This window comes from Penicillium atrosanguineum (assembly GCF_028827265.1).
Source record: "Penicillium atrosanguineum strain IBT 20685 chromosome Unknown utg000005l_segment0_segment0, whole genome shotgun sequence".
Lineage (NCBI taxonomy): Eukaryota > Fungi > Ascomycota > Eurotiomycetes > Eurotiales > Aspergillaceae > Penicillium > Penicillium atrosanguineum.
Genome location: NW_026623137.1, coordinates 1,690,291 through 1,711,932, shown reverse-complemented (window position 1 = coordinate 1,711,932; position 21,642 = coordinate 1,690,291). Strand labels below are relative to the sequence as shown.

Genomic DNA, 21,642 nt, shown 5'->3' with positions numbered 1-21,642 from the left:
TGGCGAGTGAATATGTTTGTTAACGAGTGGAGAGGGTTTTCGATGGAAATACATGACTCCCAAGACTTGACAGATCACTGTGATCATGTTCGATTGCCTGAGACTGTCTTGGATCCATTCTTTAACCCTGTTGTAGCCAAGTAGCTTATACTAGTTCAAAAATCCAACCCTTAGGGTCAGCGAGTTGTACTCACCCTTCCCTGGAATCTGTCCTTCCCTGAGACATGGGACATTACAGGATTGTTTGTGGGTTGAAGGTGAAATTGAAGGTGAGATTGCTTAACAAGTCTCCCCATTGGCGCGTTGCGTCGACTTGGCGATCGGAGATCGTCGGTCGTCGGCGTCACACATCGTCGTAACCCTATTCGTACAAGCTTGGTGTGCCAGGCCCCGCAAAATGGCAAAAGGACAGGCCAAGATGATATTGCTTCTAGTCAAGTATGCCCTTTTCCTATTCTAGTATCCTTGTATGCAACGTGGCCAACATGCTTCAATAAGTAGTGGGGCGCGATGTACAGCCACATGCTTATCACATCTGATCGGTCGATCGCACACTGGCTTAATGAAAGATGTGACCGAGCTCAGCCGCAGCCTGTCTATATTTTTCCTTAAATAGCTCAAGTAAAGCGTAATGACCTATTTTATTTCACATTCTCATGAACACAATGACCGATAATGTGCCTTCTAATGATGTGCCCATGCTGGGCAGGGGCGTATACAGCTCCCAGTCGCAGCTTCAGCGTGAGGCTATGTTGAAAGTCCTACCTATGCTGGAGAAATCTGCACAGGAGCTTAGTCGCCAGTCACATCCCACAGACAGACCGTTGAGTATCGTCGACTACGGCGCAGCGCAAGGAAGTAATTCGTGAGTACTTGTACCATATACGCGCATCAATTATACTAACACTCCTTCAAATAGCATCGAACCCATGCAAACAATCATCAAGAGCCTGCCAAACAGAAATATCCAGCTTCTCTTCAACGATCGCTCGAACAACGATTTTAACACCCTCTCTACAACAATAGCAGAATGGACCAACCTTCTCGCCGACCCTCCTTACATAGGATTTATTCCAGGAAGCTTCTACAAACCCCTCCTCCCCGCCAATTCCGTCGACCTAGCCTTCTGCCTGACGTGTCTCCAACACCTCAACAGCGTCCCTGCCAATCACGACGAGAACCTTCAACGGCTCCCGGACGCGGAAGCAAGACGCCAAAGTCAGGCACATGGCGATCTTCTCCTCTTCCTCCAACACCGAGCTATAGAAATGAAACCCGAAAGCTCGCTAATTCTCTGCTTCCCGAGTACGTCGTTCTCGGGGCCCCGGAACCTAAGCGGTATCATCACATCATGCTATGGCGCAGTCAGAGAAATGGCTGAAGACGGTCGACTCTCTAGGGAAGTCGTCGCTGCATTCCAGGATCCATCGTACGACCGTACCATGGATGATGTGCTTAGTTCACTCGTTGAACTCAGCGAATCATGGTGCACGCGGGAGATCTTTGAAGATTGGGTGTCCCATCCGGCTATTGAGGAGTTGAAGGAGGCAACGGAGGCACATGAAGGTGAACATCTTGAGGCTAGTGAGAAGTATGCGGATACTGCTATTGACTGGTTCATGGCTGTTCTTGGGGGCTTCTTTTACAAGGCGCTGAGGATTGGTGACGGGGAGATGTATACGGAGGAGAGGGCGGATGCGCTTTACAAGGCATTTTCAACGCGGGTCAAGGAGTTGTTTATACAAAATCATAGAGATGAGGCCGTCTCAATGTCTTTTATTTTTGTTTGGTTGCAGCGGTCTTAGGTTGAATATCTTAGCTGGTGGAACGATTTTCTTTGGGGGTGAGGAGATAGGTGTATACACTCCACTTGGTCTGTATGGCTTATTCAGGTGCTTCTCACCATCAAATATTCATATTAGAAGATCTTATTACGGGATATGTAGGAAGTTTCTCTCGCTACATTAAAGATCCTCTCTCATTATCAGACACATATTCTCTATCCTCGTGTCCAATGCAGGGTTCAGTCGCAGCCTAGCGGGTCATGTGGGGCTAGGGTTCGGCCCCCGGGTCAAGATCTACGGTGGACTAGCCCGGATTATTTAGTTCGGCTTTGAGAATCTAACAAGGATGATAGATTCCTTCACTTGTTCTAACCATTTCGGAACATTTTAGATTAGGAGCCTGGACTGGGGATGTCCGGGCTGGGGATGCCCGGCGGAAGGGTCGTGCCTAACATGCAGATTAGCCCTAAGTGGACATTGTCAATCCAGTTAAAACAGGCACCTGTCACCATTTCAAGCGTATATACTACCGTGTAATCATTGAGCTACGAACTTCAGGTGCTACCAAAAGTCAAACGTTCTGCAGAACCAAAGTAGAAGTAAAATCCATACATAAAATACACCAAAACCAAAAATCCCCAAAAGTCAATAGCCATAGACATTCCCAGCACCATCGACTTAGCCCACCAACACCCTAGCGAATGAATACTACATCCCGATCTGCTTCACTCAAGAACCTTTAGACGAGAAATCTAGAAGTCACCAGCAGTGAAACAGCAAGTGTAGCATCCCAGGGCAGGCCTATAAACAGGCGAAGTCTAGAAAACGTTAGCTTTCATCCCAATTCCAAGATTACAAAAAAAAAAAAAAAAACAAAAAGAAAGAAGACTTACCATAGGCTTCTCACACTGCGCCTCCTCCTCACTAGGATAACACTGACCCAAACAGAAGGCATTTCCCTCATCAGAACCATGATGAGAGTTCAGCTGCACAGGCGCAACATTAGATCCCGGCGTCAATGGGGCAATGGGCGCGATACCGCCCCCACCTGGGGCCTGAGCCTGAGCGGGATGGAAATTAGAGTGCTGGGGCTGGTTGAAGTGCTGTTTAGCATAGGTCAAAGCATGCGAAGCGGAGGAAGTAGCCATTGCCGTGGAGCTGGAGGGAGTCGAAGAGGCTTTTGTGAGCATTGAGCTCATGGGCAAGTTGTACATGTTAGAGTACGGTGCCTGCGAGGACATGGCGTATGGGGTTGACACGGCGGAAGTAGACATGGCGAGGTGGGAATACATTGAGCCCTGGGAATACATGGGCACGTCGGAGTAGGTTGGGAGGTTTGGGTGTGGAGCCATTGGGGCGTTGGACCATGCTACTGGGGCGTGGGACTTGGATGCCTGCAAGAGTGTTGATGTGGGCTTGTGCATCATGGACATGGCCATTTCGGAGGCCATGGAGGAGACGAGTGGTGCCATGTAGGCTGGGATTTCTGGTTTGGCGGCGGGAGCGTGGGATGCTGGGCCGTGGGATGCTGGGGCATGCTCATTGTTGTAGAGGTTTGGGTTGTGGATGCCCATTGGGTTTTCGGGGTCGGCGTGTAGTGCCCAGACATGGCCTGCGAGCAGGGAGGTTGAAAGCGTGAGTACGGCTGTGAGCTGCATTTTGTTGGTTTCGGGTGTCGTTGACAGTTGGCGATGTCTAGGATAGACCTGAGATGTGGTGGTTGGCGGCGATGGGAGGAGGAAGGAAGGAAGGGCTTTTTTGGCGCTGGCCAAATAGCATGACTATGGCTGGCAAGGGGCCTTGTTTGGGTGTATACGTGGGTACATATTTGGGGTTGCGCGTGTGGAATGCGGGTTGTATACTGGTATGCTACGGGTGAGAAGAAGAGGCTCTTCTCTGAGTTCAGCGCAGTCTCGATATGATTGGTTTTATGAGATAGATGGTAAGTTGAATTGGTTAGTCGACTCGTGGGAGTCATTGAAGACTTTTTTGAATCGTTGATGGGAGGTGTAGTCGGAATCCTGTCTTGCATACGTACCGTGCGGGATAAGCATTGGATGGCTCGGCAATTGATCTCTGTCAGGCTTATTCGGTAGGTATCACGTGATTCATGTTTTCTTACACGGTTTTATTGGGATATTTCGGTAAACGGTGCCGAGTTGATGTTCCAAATAATTGATGGGGTGTAGCTCAAGTCGTTGATGGGTAATGGGGCTGATGCCAAGACTATTGGGCTCGGAAAATGAATCCGCGGAGTTATTTTCCGGTAAAAATCATGAATATACATCCCCAAGGTACTTATTACTCACCTGCAATGGATTGCTTAAGAATTATCAGATTCCCTACAAACAATTTCCAAATAATAGTTCACTAAATTAAATTATAAATCCAAAGATAATCAGAAGCAAACCATGGCACCTAGCTCGTGGCTCGCCACTCCGCAGGTCACACGCATATGTGGCACAGGAACTGACAGATTATCGATCGCTTACACAATAACCAGTTTCAAAACAAGTCTACCCTAGTCAAAGCTAGTAAATGAAGTAAGTAGTTTCGAAAAATACCATGGCTCTGCCGATCATCAAGGTCGCGCGCTCATAGCGGTCGTACAACACACGATGCACCACAGAAAAAGCTTGGGACGCCCATCATAAAACAGCACGAAAGGGTGGTCGAGTCCAGACTCTGACTCGCCCTCGGACCTAGGAGCTCTAGAGTGCTCTAAATACACCTCGACGGGCTCATTCTTGCCTCAGCCTGTGGTCATCAATAGCAGCTCAGATGTAACCGTGTTATTACCAGTATTATCAGCTTTTGGCCACCCCATCAAATCCGGGCCCTTTTTAGTGCCCTGGTTAGTCCCTATGTTTTTTGAATAGGTTCGTTATAATAGTCGAATGTTAAGGCTTTGCACCTGCTGACCTGGGCGGTTATTGCCGACTGATTCAAATGAGCAGGGGTACGGATGTACCTAGACATTGCAAGTGTCGGCTGAACCGGCGCCAGGGATTCCACAGTTTGCAGTACGGTTTCGCGGCTGTACGCTGGGTACCGCATACGAGGCCGATATTTACTCCTGGTCAATTCATAGGTGCCTAGGTACTCTGGGGTACGCCATAGTGTGTGAGACATCCTGTCAGAGACCTGTCTTGATCAATATCTAGACAGATAGTTGTGATTCCTCATCTTTATCGGTTTATCGAGGTTGTTGAAAGGCCATCGCCCCTGTCCTCACGGACCGGGTATATGATCCCACAACCTGTCAACCAAGTGTCAGGATTATAAGGACCCAGGAATTGAAGAGCCTCGATCATAGAATTTCCAGTTTCTGATGAAATCTCAAAAACATGGACGTAAAAACTGACGCTCAATTCGGTCGCCTGCCGCATGGTGGAGCCTTAGCCCCAATGATCTCGCCAGGAGCTCTTCTCCCGTTCATGTGTCCAATTGCTACCGCTGGGATCTGAAGGAACTTGCATTCTCTTCTATCCCTCGCCTTTGGACTTAGGAACATCTGGCTTTGTCTTTCAAAGTGTCCATGTGTCCACGTGTCCATGTGTGCTTTCTGGACGAAGAACTATGGCGTGACTGTCATTTCATGATGGTGTCTGGACAGGGCCTGCTTGTCTTGTGCCCAACAGAAACACCCCTGGGTACGAAGGAAAGCCTGACTTCGTTCTAATGGTTGACAAGTACGCCTCATCAAGCAAGTGTGGTCGGCATTCTGCTCGGAGGGAAGAGGCATTGTTCAGAGGCCTGTCAATTCCCAGCCTCCACACCCCTCGTTTATGATGATGGTCTTGATGGAGGCCATCATCATCGACCAAACCCTGTAGCCAGCTTCAGTTCATTTGTCTGTTACCCTTTTGAATGGTCTTGCCTGGCATCAGATAATTAAACCGACCGTGATGCGGATCTCATGTTGCTAACGCGAGGCTCAGCCTCAAGTCACTGACGATCCAGATAACAACGCAGGTTCCCTTCTGGCTGATTCTTAGATTCTTTCGTTTCCCAAAACCTTACTGTCTCGCAGACCATTGAACATCCTTTGCCGTCATATTCCATCGGGGGACCACAATGACTCGTTTCCCATCGGATCCGGGTGAAGGGACCGCGATAATCGATGCTGGGCCAGCGTCGCACAAATGAGACTAGCCAGTACGTGCCTCTTAAGACAATAATGCAGGATAGTCAACGATCAGCATACGATCCATCCTCTTTTATCATACCGCGAACTTGTCGACAAAATTCGCTTAGAGACTGATGAGACCGCGCGGCGGTTGATTCGGCCAAGGAGATGAGGTCGACAAACTGGTTTTGCCACAAGTTTCTCTATCGGGAAATTCCAAGTATTCATCCCCACAGAACCGGGCCGATCTCAAGATATCCAGTTGATGGGAAGGTCGGTTCTGGCGTACATACGAATTATGCCAACCAACGCACCTCTCTCACTGGGCATTAACACAGACTGATCAACGCTCCGGCACCCGCTCCAACCATCCCGCTCACACTATCGAGCCTTCAAGATTCATATTCAAGCTTACAAGACCGCCCGAAATTGAGGTTGAATCGGCTCGAGGAACGGCAGCAGCATAATCGGCGCTTGTTTGAATTCGCATCAGCACCTCGAGGCAAACAACAATCCTGAACAGCCTTACGACATCATCCATCGCCGTCTTATTGGCTTGAGTCGGTCAAACCAACGAATGCGGCCGATCGCATACCGTCAAGGAGGAAAGCGAGATTCTTTGACATTTTGTGGCCATCCGAGTCAACAGCCTCCCGCCGCACACCCTACTTTTGTTGACAGCTGAACAGCTTGGTACATAATGTGTCTCCAACTCGAGTTTGAAGAGTCTCCATGACCATTTCAGTCTTCGACTGCCTTTGGAAAGCCAGAGCAAAGGCTGGGCAGTTGTTCAGGTGACAGCTCTGTGTGAGACAGTGTGATTAAGGCTCCAACTCAAGCTTGCCGGTTCATCAATAGCCTCTTGCCAACTGAGAACAAAACATGGAGTGCACACCAGTTTCTTCGCCACTGATATTCGACCGTAAAATTGCGAATTCGACTGCGTACCCTGACAGGTGAAACCAGACGCTTTGATGGCCCAACCAATACGATAAGGAGGGTGTATAGAGCCTAATTTGACAGCCGCTAGGAGAAGACAGCTGTATAGCATGGCCCCCATCAAAGTCGTGTCTCGGCGAACACGGACAACTGAATTCCATATGGACCCAAGATGACATCGGAGACTTTTTTTTCGACGAGGAAGGAGACTCGGGCTGAGCAGCTGTTCGAAATACGGCCATGTCACGCTTCGCGGCCATATTCTATGGCCAAATCTCCAGTTCAGGTTTACAAGGTCATCACGGACTCGTGTCAACCCTGAAGACCTAAACTTGAAGCGGACGACCGTTCAAGAGATGCGGCACGCCATTCTCCATAATCTTAGGTCATACCACAGCTTGCAAGTCGAAATTGGCCTGCAAGCTTAGGGAACTTGATCCTTTCGATAGCCTGAGTGACAGCGAGGTCGCCGACTACCTGCCCACTCGCAGACCATGTGGCCAGCTCAATTCCCTTCACTGGGCTCCTAGATATATCCATGACCATTTGTCCAAGAGTAACCTCCATTTTATACGCCGTTGCTTCTTCGCGCGCCCGAGCCAGCCACTTGGCCAGGACCTAAACAGCACACATTACCAATTTGGCTATGCGTTGCTCAGGTCCTGGTACGGCATTTGAACTGTACATCCCAAACTTCGAAGGTTGGAAATGAAGATAACGGCGTGGAAAGGGGTGATGTTGGGATCGTTGTCGTTGGAGGTCAGGGTGAACGTTCGAAAGATGCGAAGTTGGCCTCCTCGTCGGCATCATCGATCGAGATTTGTGGAGTTGGTTGATTCGACATGTGCGGCACATCATAAATTAAGATAGAAGGTTGCACCGGTGTGCATGAAGGTCGAACCGCTGTCGCTGTCGTTGGCGGAGTCCAGGGTGAAAAATGAAGAGGGAAAGCCAGCCTCTCGAAGCCGGCAAGCAACCATAAAAGCTTCTGGGTTCAACTAAAGAGAGAGGGCGCGAGTCAGCAAGTGGTCAAGTGGTGCTAGGCTATCTCCGGCACCAGGGTCGATCGTACCTTGAGATGTTCCAAGGTGATTGTCCATGACGGCGTGTTGTTTCGCTGGTTCTTCTCCGACAGGCACTCCTCGGGACTTATCTGAGTAATTCGCGAAAGGATCTTGAGTTACCTTATGCAGCCTTCGATGCTGCCAATGGCCGGTTACTCTCTCAACGCCTTCTGTCGAACTGTAATCATGGTGTGCTCCTGCGAGGCTCGAAAGGTCACGTCAAAATCATCAAACCACCACTCTCCACGGCACATTTACTGTCGTTTGAGTTGACGCATCCCAAGGAATGCGTTTATTGAATGTCATCATCGTCTGTTCGCGGGCGAAAGCCAGATATTGCGTCGGAGGCTGACGCTGGCATAATCTGTTCCTGGAGACAACATCAATACGAAACATGTTTAGTGGTCAATATTGATTCATTCGACGAAGAATCAGTAAAGTATTGCAGCTTTCACCATCGGTGGCACCCTTGCTGTCTCATCCTCGGTGTGAGGAGAAACCGCGAGGTGGTGACTGACGCAAGTTCCTCTCTCCGACCAACCGCCAAATCCAGCACTCTTCAAGTCGGCCTAAGGGAGATGTCGACAACAACCAAGAGACTACAACCATACAACGCCGTCACCAGGGTACCGAAATAACGACGCGTCAAATGAGCAAACCGCGCCACAGATGCAAGAAGAAAGATGAGGTTTCAAGAGGCGAATTGAAGGGGATACTTCATTTTTTCCGAGGAGGCGCCAAATTGCACGCAGATTGGCCGGTACTTTTCTCCGGGGACCGACAAAAGACTACGATTAGTGAGCTACTCACAAACAAGATATAACGGCTGGTTTTATGGCCACGCGGTGTCAGACTGGGCACAAAGCTGGTGAAGGGGGGATAGAATCCGCCACGTCTCGTTGGGACATCACCGCTGAGTCGTTGGCGGAATATCGACTCATGAAGGACGAACGGGGGGTGTTTTTGGATGGGTTTAAATGTCCCACCTTTCCACCAGCCTTTCACCTTTCCCGTACATCTTTTTTCTTCTCTTCTCATCTCTTCTCTCCAATCCTTTCGACGTAGTATCATTCGTGATCGACTCCCGAAGCCAGTCTAGCTTGAACACAACACATCTATCTCAATCAACGTATGGCCGACCGCTTTATCCTTCTCCCACTCTCGTGGGTCTTCGCGTCTGCATCTCCCAGTTTGCCTTACTTTAAAGCACACTTGACACTCTAGATGTATCATTTCTTATCCTTTTGCGTCCTTTTCATCCCATGGTCCGGTAACTGACCGTCTTCACCATGAAGGCGCTTGCAAGGGTCCATTCCCGAAAGCACACATCGCCCACCGCCCAGTTCCGCATCACTTTCGTGCGGGCATTTCGTCAATAATTGAAATCTTGTGGTCACTGTAACTTCGCCAAGGCCATTGGATCACCGCTCAAGGCCTAGATATGTCAGCGCGGCTTGGAGCCAGCGACCCTGGCAACCAGGGAGGCTCTCCTGAAGGCAACTTCAGACAACAAGGCTCACCACCAGCATCAAGGTAAGCGAGCTCGCTGTTCTGTCCTGTATCGTCATTTGATCCTCTTCCATCACTTCAACAACTTCCTATGATCTCGGCGCATCAGAAGGCCCTTGTTTTCTCGAACCAGGCTGACTCGTCCGCGCACAGCATCGAAGGAGCAACACCAGCAGACGACCAAATTGCAGTCCCAGGAGATATGGAAGCTGAACTGCAGCACTACAACTTCCTTCTCGAGCAGCTGCTAGGCCTGATCTCGAGCGGCGAAGACGAATCCGTTTCGCGCGTGCTTTCTGTTATCCGCTCGGGTGGCTCCCATCGCCAAATCCTCGACATGATCGAACAGCAATCCGAAAGCGAGGGCAAAGCCGAAAGGAATGGGGCCACATAAGTCGCGCTTACTGCGCCTCCCGAGTCTCTTCCTATGAGACTGTTCCGAGTGGCGAGAGGAACGAGAGGTGCGATGTCATGCGTCATGAGATTAACGCCGGGGAGGACAGGTTGGGTTTCAGCTCCAGTAGCCGGGTATGGAAAACATCGAGATCAGGATCCCCCAAACGGGAACCGGATTCGATGAATGGGATCCAGAGTCACTGGGAGGGAAAATATTGAAGAAGGGCGCAGTTTGGACGAGAGTGGCGCAGAGCATTTCCGTGATTTCCATCTAGCAATCGTCTGTCGCATGCTCCATGCTCATTTGATCTCATCTTCACTGTCTCCAAGGTCACGGATGTATAGAGCGTCATGTGCCCTAGGGCCCGTACGGTTCTGATCCCTGGCAGGACGCTTAATTGGGGACTGAGCTAGATTCGCCTTCTCAATCCATGGGATTGTTTAAATCACGGAGCTATCAGCCTTGAAGAGCAACGCATGGTCAATGGCGGGAGGGAGGGGGGGGGGGGGGGTGCAGTGGCGAATTCGCCCCTGATATCATCATGACCTTGCTCTGCTCTTCCCGTGGTGGCTGCTATTCTCGGGACATAAATGCGCCAGTGAGAACCCGACATGTTTCACCCTGCTTATGAGTCAGGTTGCGGGACTATGGGATGCAGAGCGTCGTGGTCTGGATGACTTCACGCTAGCAGCGAATCAGGTGTCAGTATGTTCAGGGAACGATGAATCAAGTCGATGGGATCAAGGTAGATGGTCTCCGCGATAATCTCGTGTTCGGAATCGACCTGTGCTTATCTCCAGACCCTATCCCTGATCGAGCGGATCGGAGAGGAAAAGAACTGATGCAGGACCAAAGAACAAGGTCAGAAATGTATTTCACGAGGCGCTTCTTAAAGCAGCAAGTGGCAGATGAGTGGAATGCGTGTGGGCTGGTCCGGATTCTATCTCCGTGGTGATGGAGCAATAGTATCACGTTCAGTGGAGCACGTCCAACTCTTTCTTGGTCTTGGGCAATCATCTCGAGAGAGGCTCTCGGAATCCTCAGAGCAGAATCCTTCTCAGATTTGTCTTGTCAAAAGGGCCCCAGGTTGCCCAAGTTTCAAGGGTGATGGAGGACGAGACGGCTGGGAAGTCTAGAGGCCAGACAGATGGCCTAGTCAAGCCCTGCAAGCCCTAGCCTTGCAGGCGGAGAGAACACCACGAGACCCCGAGCCCATTTCACCATCATCTCCATCCCCTTCATCTTGATCTTTGTCTTCTTCGACATCGGTTCAATCCCACCTAACATGCAACATGAACAGAGAACTAACACCTAGACCGAACCCCTTCTCAATTGACTCATCACAGGTCCCCTCCCCATCACTCCAAATACCAAACACCCAGTACCCGACCGAACACACCCGGGCCAGCAAGTCACAGTCACCCTCAGAACATGAGATGTCCCCCATCGTCGTGTTTCCAACAAGCCCAGTTTCAGTCCTGCGTGAGCATTACAGATTCAGACTCAGACTCAAAGCAGAGAACCGGGTGTTTGGGATCAAGAGATCCCTGCCCTAGCTCGGGGAAATCACAAGGATACTATTCTGTCCGGCTCGTGCATGTCTTAACTACCTTTACTCCCAGGATAAACAGAGACTGTCGCGTTAATGGACTCGGCGATTCTGCTGCGAAAGGGGGAATTACGGCATCTACAGCATCAGACTGAAGCAATCGATCATTCAGTATTGGTTTCTGGGCTGTGACTCTGCTTTTGGTATTCTGGTTCTAAGGCACTGAGTGGATTTGTGGGTGGCTTCCTGTTGATGGAGTTGAGTCAAGGATCAGACTCGACACGCAACGATGAAGAACAACAAGAACCAGAATTAGGTTTCTCCAACTTGCTATGAATGACACGGAAAATGAAACCTATATTACCAAACCTGAAGACCGAAAAGCTCACAAGCTCAAATCCTGAATGTCAGATTATTTAATTTGGTATACCAGCTAAGACGTACGGTATCAATGGAGTCAATCGATTCATCCGTGCTCCAATCTATGCTGTTCTTTATTTTCGTCTCTGTCTGGTATTGAGGTGACAGAGTGCAACTTCCCTCACTTGAGACAGCTTGGTAACAGGAAATGCACGATGAGAGATGGGAATGTATGGGGCCATGGAAAGATGTGATGATTCTTCGACGAGATCTATAGCATCTAGGTTGCTCCCTAGGTATGTCCTGGCGGGATTTTCAAGTAAGAAGAATGTAGGACATTCTAGTATTTTCTAATCTCCTTCTTTATGAGGTTCCCATTCGTGATATTAGATTTTGCTACAAACATTTAAACGCTCGTGCCAACGAGTGATACTCAGATCTGGCCGGAAATTTGGAGTGCCTTGCTTGTAGAAAGACATATTATGAAGATATAAATCCTCGTTCGAGAACTCAAAGTTGAACAATACACTACAGATCCAATCAAAGAGACCAGACCAAACTACAGGAGTACTTATGAAATAGATGAAAATAAAGGAAAATCTTGAATTCTTAATGAGTCCCCAATTAATCTCCGAAATGCAATCCAACATAGTCATGGCCAAGCTTTTTACGGGGTGCAACGGTTGGTGAAACGGGGATACAGCGAGCAATCACGGACAGTGTAGCGACCGCACAGCCAGGCGAGGAAACGCTCCAGACCGAGACCGTAGCCTCCGTGGGGGGAGGTACCGTACCTATTCGAATTAGTATTTGCTTTTCTTTCTTTTGGATAAGTTGAGTGAACTTACTTGCGCTGGTCGGTGTACCAGTAGTAAGGCTTAGGGTCCATGCCCTCATGCTTGTAAGCAGCCATCAGCTCATCCCAGTCATCCATACGCATACTTCCACCAACGATCTCGCCAACACCAGGCATGAGTACGTCAACACTCTCAGTAACGCGACGATCCTCAGGATCCTTCTTCATGTAGAAGGCCTTGATCTCCGCGGGGAAGTGAGTGAGGAAGATAGGAGTGTTGATGATATCGGTCATCTTGCGCTCCGCGGCCTCGGCGATATCGTCGCCGAACTTGTGGGGCTCACCCTCCTCGTTGGGGATGTTGTGCTCAACGAGCCAGTCAATGGCATCGGAGTACTTCATGCGGCGGAAAGGACGGCTCGGGGGCGTGAAGTCCGGGTTGAGAGTCTTGATGTAGTTGGCGATTTCGGGCTCTGCGAGGGTGTAGTTGATGACGCGGCAGATCATCTCCTCCAGGTGGTCCAGGAGGTCGTTGAAGACGATGAAATCGAGCTCGGCTTCGATATGAGTGTACTCGGACAAGTGACGGCGGGTCAGAGACTTCTCTGCGCGGAAAGACGGGCAGACGCAATACACATCACCCAGGGAGGGGAGACAGGTCTCTAGGTACAGTTGGGAGGACTGTGTGAGATAGGCGTTCTCGCCATAGTAATCAAATGCAAACAAAGTCGATCCGCCCTCGACTGTGGGTGGGTTAGCTAGAGGTATACTATATCAAATTTGTAGAATCATACCTTGGGTCTGAACCATGGCGGGAGGGGTCACCTCCAGCATGCGGTTGGCCTCGAACGACTTGCGGAAAGCGCGCAGGACGGCAGAGCGCACCTTCATCACGGAGGAGGAAGTCTCACCACGGAGGACCAGGTGGCGGTTGTCGTAAAGGGTCTGAGGGTCGGCATCGGGGGCGACACGGGTGGTAATTGCCTCCTTGTCACCGGCAGCGCGGCCGATAATGGAAAAGAAATCGGCGTGCAGCTCACGGCCGTTAGGAGCGTGGGCTCCGGCGGGGACGGCGCGCATCTCACCGTGGATGACCATGGAGGTCTCGAGGGTCAGAGTCATGATGTCGTAGGTCTTGACCATATCGCCGGTCAGAATGCACTGCAGGTAGCCATAGCCGTCGGTCAGGGTAATGAAGACGACATCCTTCTGGGCACGAGCACGGTGAACACGACCGAGGACGCGAACACGGGTACCAGGCTCGTCGGAGCCGGGGGCGCGCAGCTTGACGATGGCGGGGTCGGTGACATCCAGACGAATGCGCACAGGCTTGGGCAGCGAGGTATCCTCCTTGATTACGATCTTCTTAGCCTCCTCGAGGACCTTCTGGCGCTTATCGGCCTCGGCCTTCTCGCGGATAGCCAGCTCGTGCTCCTTGGCGGCCTTCTTCTTGCGCTGCTCGTACAGGTTGGTGGCCTTCTTCATGGCAGACTTGGTGGCGGGCTTCCACTCCAGCTTGGCGGCGGGGTCGACATCCTCGCCGGCAGCATCAGTCTGAGACTTGCGGGTAAGATACTGGATACCCTCGGTGGTGGGCGCGTGCTGCACAAAGGCGTGCACGAGAGTCTTGTAAGGAGCGGTCTCGGAACCGGTCGCGGTGGCGTCGTCGACGCCGACGTCCTCGTCGATGTAGATAGAAGGCGCCATGGTGGGCAATGGCTCTGCAAGGACTCGGTCCAATAGGCCAATTGATAGTATTCGGGGTTGGAGTGGTATGTTCTGTGAGGATCGGCCATGAATTAATAGTGTGTCTCACATGTGAGTCATATACCAAAATGACTTAGGAAAGAGGGCAGGGGTAATGCATAGGCCCAATCGATACTTGAAAGGGCATTGGAACATACCAGTCCGAAGTCGAACGCTTATCTTGCAGTCAATGGCACAGCGCCCGAATGAATCGCACAGTCGGTGGAGGGGTAAATTTCCGCTGATAGCAGTTGGCGGGTATTCCCCGCTGATGCCTGAGGCAGTCCACATCGCCCCGAGATTTCATGTTTAGACGGCGGCCACGCCCCGGTGCGCAACTAGTACTAGTTTAGACCAGAGGAACAACTGGATTGTACAATTTGAAGTGTGGAAGAATATCGTCTGGGACTAGTACTGTTTGAAGAATCCCTGGGTAATTATGTCGGGTATCTCGATATACCTTCACCCCTAGGGCCGTATAAGATCCCGATGTCTTACCATGGGCAAAGCTAGAAACCGTCCTAGTCCGCCACCACTTGACCGAAAGGGGTATATAATATACTTAGATAGAATAGAGACATGAACGAGGGTCACGGGACGAGAGGCTCTATACCCAGTGTTCCTGAGCAGTTCGCATACCAGGGACGCCGCGGGCCCGATGATTGGCCGGGCCTGATCCAGTTCTGCAGGAGCCACGGAACATTCAAAAAGTCGGGGACTGTTTACCTGGAGAAAGCATTGCTTCCTAGGCCTACGTAGCTAGCTCGGACCAAACATGTAAACATAAATTCCGGGTCCCTGTCGCTAATATCTCTAACTAGGTTACCCGTGGGGTTGGTAGCCCCTTGAACCTCCTTTTCCATGGTAACTGGAACTCGAGCTCGAACTCGAACTCGAACTCGACCTGGACCTGACACTGGCGCTGGACCTTCCAGGCGCGATCTTCCCTCTTTTCCTCTCCCCCTTTTACTTCCCTTCATACCTTACCTGGATTCACTTCCTTGCCTTTCATTCTTTTTCTAACCTTTCTCCGCTCGTTTCACCTTTCTCTTCTAGTCACTCACTGTAAATCCCCCCATTCCCCCCATCTCCCCCTATTCCCTAACCGTTCCCTCCAAAACCCCCTATCTGATTCTGATCTCACTCCACTTCTTTTTCGTTGCCCCCCCTATTTTTTTTTTCTTCAGCGTTGTGCTGGTCTCCTACCATCCCACTTGTCCCTTTTCAGCTAATGACACTTACCAGTGCCCTTTCTTTTCTCTTTCGGCTCTGACCTTTCTTTCTGGTTGGGGCACCCCGTATATACACATTCTCCATTCCGAAAGCTTTAGCCGGTACCTATCCCTATTCTTGCCCGTGATGCACATTCCAATTGACATTTCCCTCTAGACACGTCGTTCTTTTGACTTGTCGACTTTTCTTCTTCCCCTTCTACGATTATAGCGACTTGCTCCCCTGAATGGTGTGAACTTGATATCCCCCTCTTTCTCTTCACTGGCCATTTCGAGTCGAGGCTTCTTTCATCCCTTCGCTTTTCTCTCACCTTTCGAGGGAAAAGCCGATTCGGAATCCGAAGAGCCTCACCTCGCCATGCAAGCTTCGGATGCTTCAAGCATCCCGAACCATTCTCGTTTCATCCCTAATTACGACACGGGCTTTTCACACGGCTCTTATAACTCGAACAATCCGAACTCCCTGAGAAACCGTCGCGCGAATATCCCTGCTATAAATACTGCCGCCGCCGGCCAGACCGCCGACATGTCTGGTGGTTTCGATATGAACTTTACTCCTCTCCTTCCTTCGCAGTTGCTCGTCGGTAGCCCCTTCCAACCCGGAACCCCCTCGGCCTTCCACTCGCCTCAGTTCGCTAGCTTCGGTGGTTTCCCGCAACCCAACGGCAATGGACACCAGAACAACCAGCACCAGCTGGGTAGCCCGACCCAGGGCATGCACAACTCTGGCATGTACCCTCACATGCTGTCGACTGATGGACTAGGCGGATCCCAGCTCTTGGGTGGTCCCCAGTCACCCATCAACGGGTTGGGTGGCCTGGGTAGCGCGGCCCTGGGTAGCCCTGGGGCCTCGGTCTCACCAGGAATGCTGTCAGGAACCAGTCGCACAGTGTACTTGGGAAACATTCCCGCTGAAACAAGCGCGGAGGAAATCCTGAACCATGTGCGTAGCGGTCAGATCGAGTCTGTGCGCCTCCTGCCCGATAAGAACTGCGCCTTCATCTCTTTCCTGGACAGCAGCTCTGCCACTCACTTCCACTCCGACGCCATCTTGAAGAAGCTAGCCATCAAGGGGAACGACATTAAGGTTGGATGGGGTAAACCCTCCCAGGTCCCTACATCTGTCGCCCTGGCTGTGCAGCAGTCGGGCGCGTCCCGCAATGTTTACCTCGGAAATCTACCTGAGGAGACTGTTGAGGATAACCTGCGCGAGGAGCTGGGCAAGTTTGGACCCATCGACACCGTCAAGATCGTTAAGGAGAAGGCGATTGGCTTCGTGCATTTCCTCTCTATTAGCAATGCCATGAAGGCCGTCACTCAGCTCCCCCAGGAACCGCAGTGGCAAGCTCCCAAGCGCGTCTTTTACGGCAAGGACCGCTGCGCTTACGTCTCAAAGACACAGCAGCAGAATGCGGCCCAATTCCTGGGTATTGCGCCCGGTTACGCGCATGTGCTGAACTCCGCCGATCGCGACCTGATTTCCAATGCTCTCGCACAGCAATCCGTTGCTGCGGCCGCCGTGGCCACGACTGCTGGTGGTGTGAACAACCTTGGCAACCGAACTATTTATCTCGGAAACATTCACCCTGAGACTACGATTGAGGAAATTTGCAACGTCGTGCGTGGAGGTCTTTTGCATCACATCCGTTATATTCCTGATAAACACATCTGTTTCGTCACCTTCATCGACCCTACCTCGGCTGCCTCTTTCTACGCACTGAGCAACCTCCAGGGCCTGATGATCCACAATCGCCGACTGAAGATCGGCTGGGGTAAGCACTCCGGCCCTCTGCCTCCCGCCATTGCGTTGGCAGTCAGCGGTGGCGCCTCTCGTAATGTCTACATTGGTAACCTGGATGAGGCTTGGACTGAGGAGCGCCTCCGTCAGGATTTCTCCGAGTACGGTGAGATTGAGTTGGTCAACACTCTGCGTGAGAAGAGCTGTGCTTTCGTCAACTTCACCAATATTGCCAACGCCATCAAAGCGATCGAGGGCATGCGCAACCGCGAGGAATACCGACGGTTCAAGATCAACTTCGGCAAGGACCGCTGCGGAAACCCGCCGCGCCAGGCCGGAAACCAGGGTGGAAACCAGCAGAACCGCAACGGCAACGGTTTGGAAGGCCCTCAGTCGCCTTCACCCGCGCTGAACGGATTCCAGCAGAGCCTTAGCCAGTCCGGCTCCCAGTCGAGCCCTACTCGCCCTGCCCTGTCGCCCGCCCCGGGCTCCACTGGCTCCCAAAATGGCCAGCAGCACCGCCACCCGTTACAGAATGTCACTTCTCCTTCAGGCGCACTGAACGTGGGTTCAAACAACCCGCTGACCATGTATCTCAACCAGATGTCTGCTCAGCAGGCGCAGGATCAGGAGAATCAACTCAATGACCCCATGGCTCTGGCTGCTCTCCAAGCCCAGACCCAGGCCCCGCAACAGCAGTCTATGTATCATGGCACCAGCAACGGCGACCTTTCCAACGGAAACATGAACGCGCCGATGCACTCCCACAAGTCCTCGGTTAATGGCAATGGCTACCTGAGTGTGGGCAACGGCTCCGGTCATGGTCACCACTCCACTGCCAGCACCAGTAGCCTGAGTGTGCCTCGTGCTTCGCACTCTCGCGCCGTTAGTCTGCCCTCCTTCTCCCAGGAGCCCTTTGGACCGGTTGCTGGCCAAGGCAGCCACATTCGCACCGGTGCGGCACACCAGCCCCAGAGCAGCTTTTCCAGCTTCTCGTCCGGCCTGGGTGGACTGAACCACTCAGGCTTCGGCTTGGCCATTCAAAACGAAAGTTCTCTGCCTGGCTGGGCCGAAGAGGAGATTGGTGCTAAATAAACACCTCTCCTTGAAGATGCATGATTCGACTCATTACCCTTGGTGAACTTAATGGCATTTTCCCTTCTTTCCCCCATTTTTTTCCTTTTTGACACATAGTTCTTTTTGATCGTGACGCCATTTCTTCATTTGACTTCTTTTTGTGTATTGGTCTTAATACCTTCTTTTACACCATTCTCTTTTGCCATTGTTTTTTTTTTCTATTGCCTTTTGTTTTGGCTCCATTTCTTCCGGGACCAAAATTCTTTCCTCCATGACCTCTACCTCCTTTAATCCCCTTCGCTTATCACTTTGTATTGCTAGCTGGCTATGAGCTTTTTTTGCTTCTTCTTTCTCGATTTTGCGGATGGGCAAGAGCATGCCAGGTTGGTTCCCGGACCTAAACTGGCATCACCAAGATGTCTTGGGCTTTGCTTGTGTCTCGTGGATATCGGCCCCTTTACTGCTTTTTATTTCATTTGCATGCAGTTGGGTGGTTGCATCGGGTGGTACGATCCAGTGAAAATACCCATTTTCTTGCTCGCGCCCGCCTCGAGGGATAGGTCGAGACGGGTGATTTGGGCTACAGATGTGTAATTAGGAAAGTTCCTAGGGAAGAATGAAATGAGTCGACGAAAGATGATCAATGAACAAGCTAGTAACGAATAGTGAAGTAAAAACTCGACTTGGTACTTGATCACTGATCGAGATCTGATATCACGTGCCACCCACGAAACCCGATCTCGACTTACCAAGCGGCCTCTTCCACCACCAAGGTTTCGTTTCCAGCTGCCATCATCAACCTCACCAGACGCATTCACAATGGCTCTCCCACCAGAGCAGATCAACATCAAGCGCCGTCGAGAGGAGGAGCCCGTGGAGACATTGTGTACGGAATCCCCTTTTTTCACTCTTGTTTTTTACCCCACGATCTAGACCCCTCCAACATAATTTTGTCTACATGCGACAGCGGAGCTGTACAAAAGTCCTGTCTGCATGGCCATATGCATGTTTCTTGACCTGCTTAACCTCACCATGGCCATAATTTCAACTCCGGGCCCCTCGAATATACCCCGCGCTGCCCCACTGGAATTTTTATGTCCAGCTCCATTGCATATCTAACCCTCTGTCCAGACATCCAAGCTGCACTGCACCAGACCAAGCGCCGCTTCACGGACTTTGTCTTTCAGCGCGTCACTGTCAGTGCTAAGAATATCGATGATGCTGCCCCGGCACCAGCACACCCAGCCGCGCAGAGACTATTACGCAGTCCCCGCTCCGTGAGCAGCTTGTATGCCCCCAAACAGCGAGCACCGCAATCTATCTCGTCAAGCGGTGTGCCATTAGTGCGCGCTACCTCTCCAGGCGCGGAGATCCGCGATGCCCAACGGAAGACTGCCGAGCAGAAAGCGGCCGACGAGAAGCGTAAGCGCGCCTTACAACCGGCTCCTACTATCCAGTCTGCGCCGGTGTCTCGTGTGGAGTCTCCAGTCAAGAGGTCGAGAGAGCAGAGTCCTGCTCCAACGCATGGCCGCTCGCATTCAGTGCGTCGGTTCCAGATCTCTAGGTCCAGTACCCCTAGCCTGGGCTCTCTTCGCGGCTCGGGTGGCGTTCAGAAGCGTCGTGATGGTGGATCACCGCGAGTGGCTGTTCTCGTTGAGCAGCTTCGACGTAAACCGCACTCCCGGCAGGCTTCGATGGTTGCGGATCTCGTTGGTCGGACACCGGCTGATGAAATCGACGTCGAGGCGGAGGACATGGTAAACGTCTCACCTGTCAAGCCCAGAAAACGACCTGTTGTCAACCAGGCTGAGAAGCGGTGGAGAGAAGAGCGACAGAACGCTATCTCGGCTGCGAAGCAGCAGATCTATGAGACGTTTGAAAAGTCTGCGCAGGCGAAGCAGAGTACCTGGGACGAAGAATCTGAGAAACTCGCCCGTGAATTCGAACAGGTCGCGCTGGAGATGGAGCAGGACATGGAAGTTGACCATGATGAGAGCCCCGTCGCACCTGTGCAGCCAACTCGGTATGTGCCTGCTTCTGCGCCGAAGCCATTGAAAGTCCAGCCGCGCTTGCCGAAGCAGCCTCGTGAGGTTCAACCACCAACCGAGTCGAATATTGAGGATGTTTCCGCTCAGGCGGAAGATAACGAGGATGACTACGTTTACGATGTCTACATCCGTCGGCCCATCGCGGAGTCCGATATGCTTACGAACCCGCTGGCTGAACTCCAGTCCGATCAGCAGATGAAGCAGATCGAGGCAGCCAACCGCGGCATTGGAGTCATTGTCATCACAGCCGAAGACGAGGAAGTTTGGGAACACTTTATCGAAGATGACGAGGAGGAATGGGATAGCGAGGACGCCGATTCCAATGGTGAGTATTCAGCCAATCTCCGTGTCTTGGCTCTTTGCCTATCAGGCCGTCATAGTCACCTGAAAAACAAGATATGAGACAAAGAAAAAGCAAAGAGAGGAATACGTTGCTGACCAGATGACAGCGGAGAATAACCCAGCCAATGACTACCCGGACGAGGAACTTTCGTCTGGAGACGAAAATGACGATCCAACTGCCATTTACAGTAAATACCGCCGCCAAGCTGTGTCTGATGACGAGGAGTTCGATCTCGAATACTCCGATAATGAGGGTGGCGCCCCATTCGGATCTGGATATGGATACCAACGTCGGTATGGCGGCATGGATTCCGACGAGGAGAGCTTCTGATTGGGAACTTCCTGGTGATGTGTGGGGGTGGCATGCCTGGATTGGAATCGCGCATAGCTTGCACGGATACTTGTCCTTATCCTGGTCTCATTGGCCTGACGCTGGCTGAGAGCCAGGTATGAGTGTGTATCAGGGCTGAAAAGGCTGGCGAGGCAGATTGACGAATCATGATTATCAGGAGGTTGAATGTTCCATTAGGACGAGACGAATCAATCCTTTCTGCGGGCTTTCTGAATTCGTACTTACCCTGCGCTGCCGCTGTGGCTGGCTCCTTGATGTTGGTGGTCTCCATCTGAAGACCCCTGACCCTATGGCAGACCCCAACACTTGGCACTTTCCGAATGAATTACCACTTTCCGATTTCTCTACGTGCTGACCGTCAGCCTTTTTCTCCGTGATCCTGTGAGAGATCTGAATGGCCCTTTATCCGGTCAGGCGCCCTGCCCCTCTTTCATGCCTCGGAAAGGTCCTTGGTCCTGAAGACTACAAACTCTTAATTTTGAAGATGGTCCGAGATGGCCGTCACGGCAATTCCACGTGGGGGCGATGCGGGGTCGAGGACCGGGTATTATCGGTGACGAAAAGAAGAGAATAACAGCCT

General features: G+C 51.5%; 7 protein-coding genes across 7 annotated transcripts; 4 read left to right on the top strand and 3 right to left on the bottom strand.

The window, feature by feature from the left end:
- Positions 1–665: 665 nt before the first annotated feature.
- Positions 666–1,805, top strand: N7443_006893 (uncharacterized protein; the record flags this gene model as incomplete). The annotated part of the gene is made up of 2 exons (XM_056886949.1): positions 666–865; positions 920–1,805. The coding sequence occupies 2 exons, from the start codon at positions 666–668 to the stop codon at positions 1,803–1,805; spliced, it is 1,086 nt and encodes a 361-aa protein (XP_056740598.1).
- Positions 1,806–2,536: 731 nt separating this feature from the next.
- On the bottom strand, positions 2,537–3,442 carry N7443_006892 (uncharacterized protein; the record flags this gene model as incomplete). Its single annotated transcript, XM_056886948.1, has 2 exons — positions 2,537–2,602; positions 2,678–3,442. 2 exons carry the CDS (start codon positions 3,440–3,442, stop codon positions 2,537–2,539), a joined length of 831 nt encoding a protein of 276 aa, XP_056740597.1.
- Positions 3,443–9,516: 6,074 nt separating this feature from the next.
- On the top strand, positions 9,517–9,819 carry N7443_006891 (uncharacterized protein; the record flags this gene model as incomplete). Its single annotated transcript, XM_056886947.1, has 1 exon — positions 9,517–9,819. The coding sequence occupies one exon, from the start codon at positions 9,517–9,519 to the stop codon at positions 9,817–9,819; it is 303 nt and encodes a 100-aa protein (XP_056740596.1).
- Positions 9,820–12,398: 2,579 nt separating this feature from the next.
- N7443_006890 (asparagine--tRNA ligase DED81) lies at positions 12,399–14,234 on the bottom strand (the record flags this gene model as incomplete). The annotated part of the gene is made up of 3 exons (XM_056886946.1): positions 12,399–12,525; positions 12,580–13,270; positions 13,322–14,234. 3 exons carry the CDS (start codon positions 14,232–14,234, stop codon positions 12,399–12,401), a joined length of 1,731 nt encoding a protein of 576 aa, XP_056740595.1.
- A 1,629-nt stretch (positions 14,235–15,863) lies between these two features.
- On the top strand, positions 15,864–18,338 carry N7443_006889 (putative differentiation regulator (Nrd1); the record flags this gene model as incomplete). The annotated part of the gene is made up of 1 exon (XM_056886945.1): positions 15,864–18,338. The coding sequence occupies one exon, from the start codon at positions 15,864–15,866 to the stop codon at positions 18,336–18,338; it is 2,475 nt and encodes an 824-aa protein (XP_056740594.1).
- A 449-nt stretch (positions 18,339–18,787) lies between these two features.
- N7443_006888 (OPT superfamily oligopeptide transporter) lies at positions 18,788–19,113 on the bottom strand (the record flags this gene model as incomplete). The annotated part of the gene is made up of 2 exons (XM_056886944.1): positions 18,788–18,926; positions 19,070–19,113. The coding sequence occupies 2 exons, from the start codon at positions 19,111–19,113 to the stop codon at positions 18,788–18,790; spliced, it is 183 nt and encodes a 60-aa protein (XP_056740593.1).
- Positions 19,114–19,139: 26 nt separating this feature from the next.
- On the top strand, positions 19,140–21,041 carry N7443_006887 (Iwr1 domain-containing protein; the record flags this gene model as incomplete). Its single annotated transcript, XM_056886943.1, has 3 exons — positions 19,140–19,206; positions 19,452–20,693; positions 20,818–21,041. 3 exons carry the CDS (start codon positions 19,140–19,142, stop codon positions 21,039–21,041), a joined length of 1,533 nt encoding a protein of 510 aa, XP_056740592.1.
- Between the last annotated feature and the right edge of the window lie 601 nt (positions 21,042–21,642).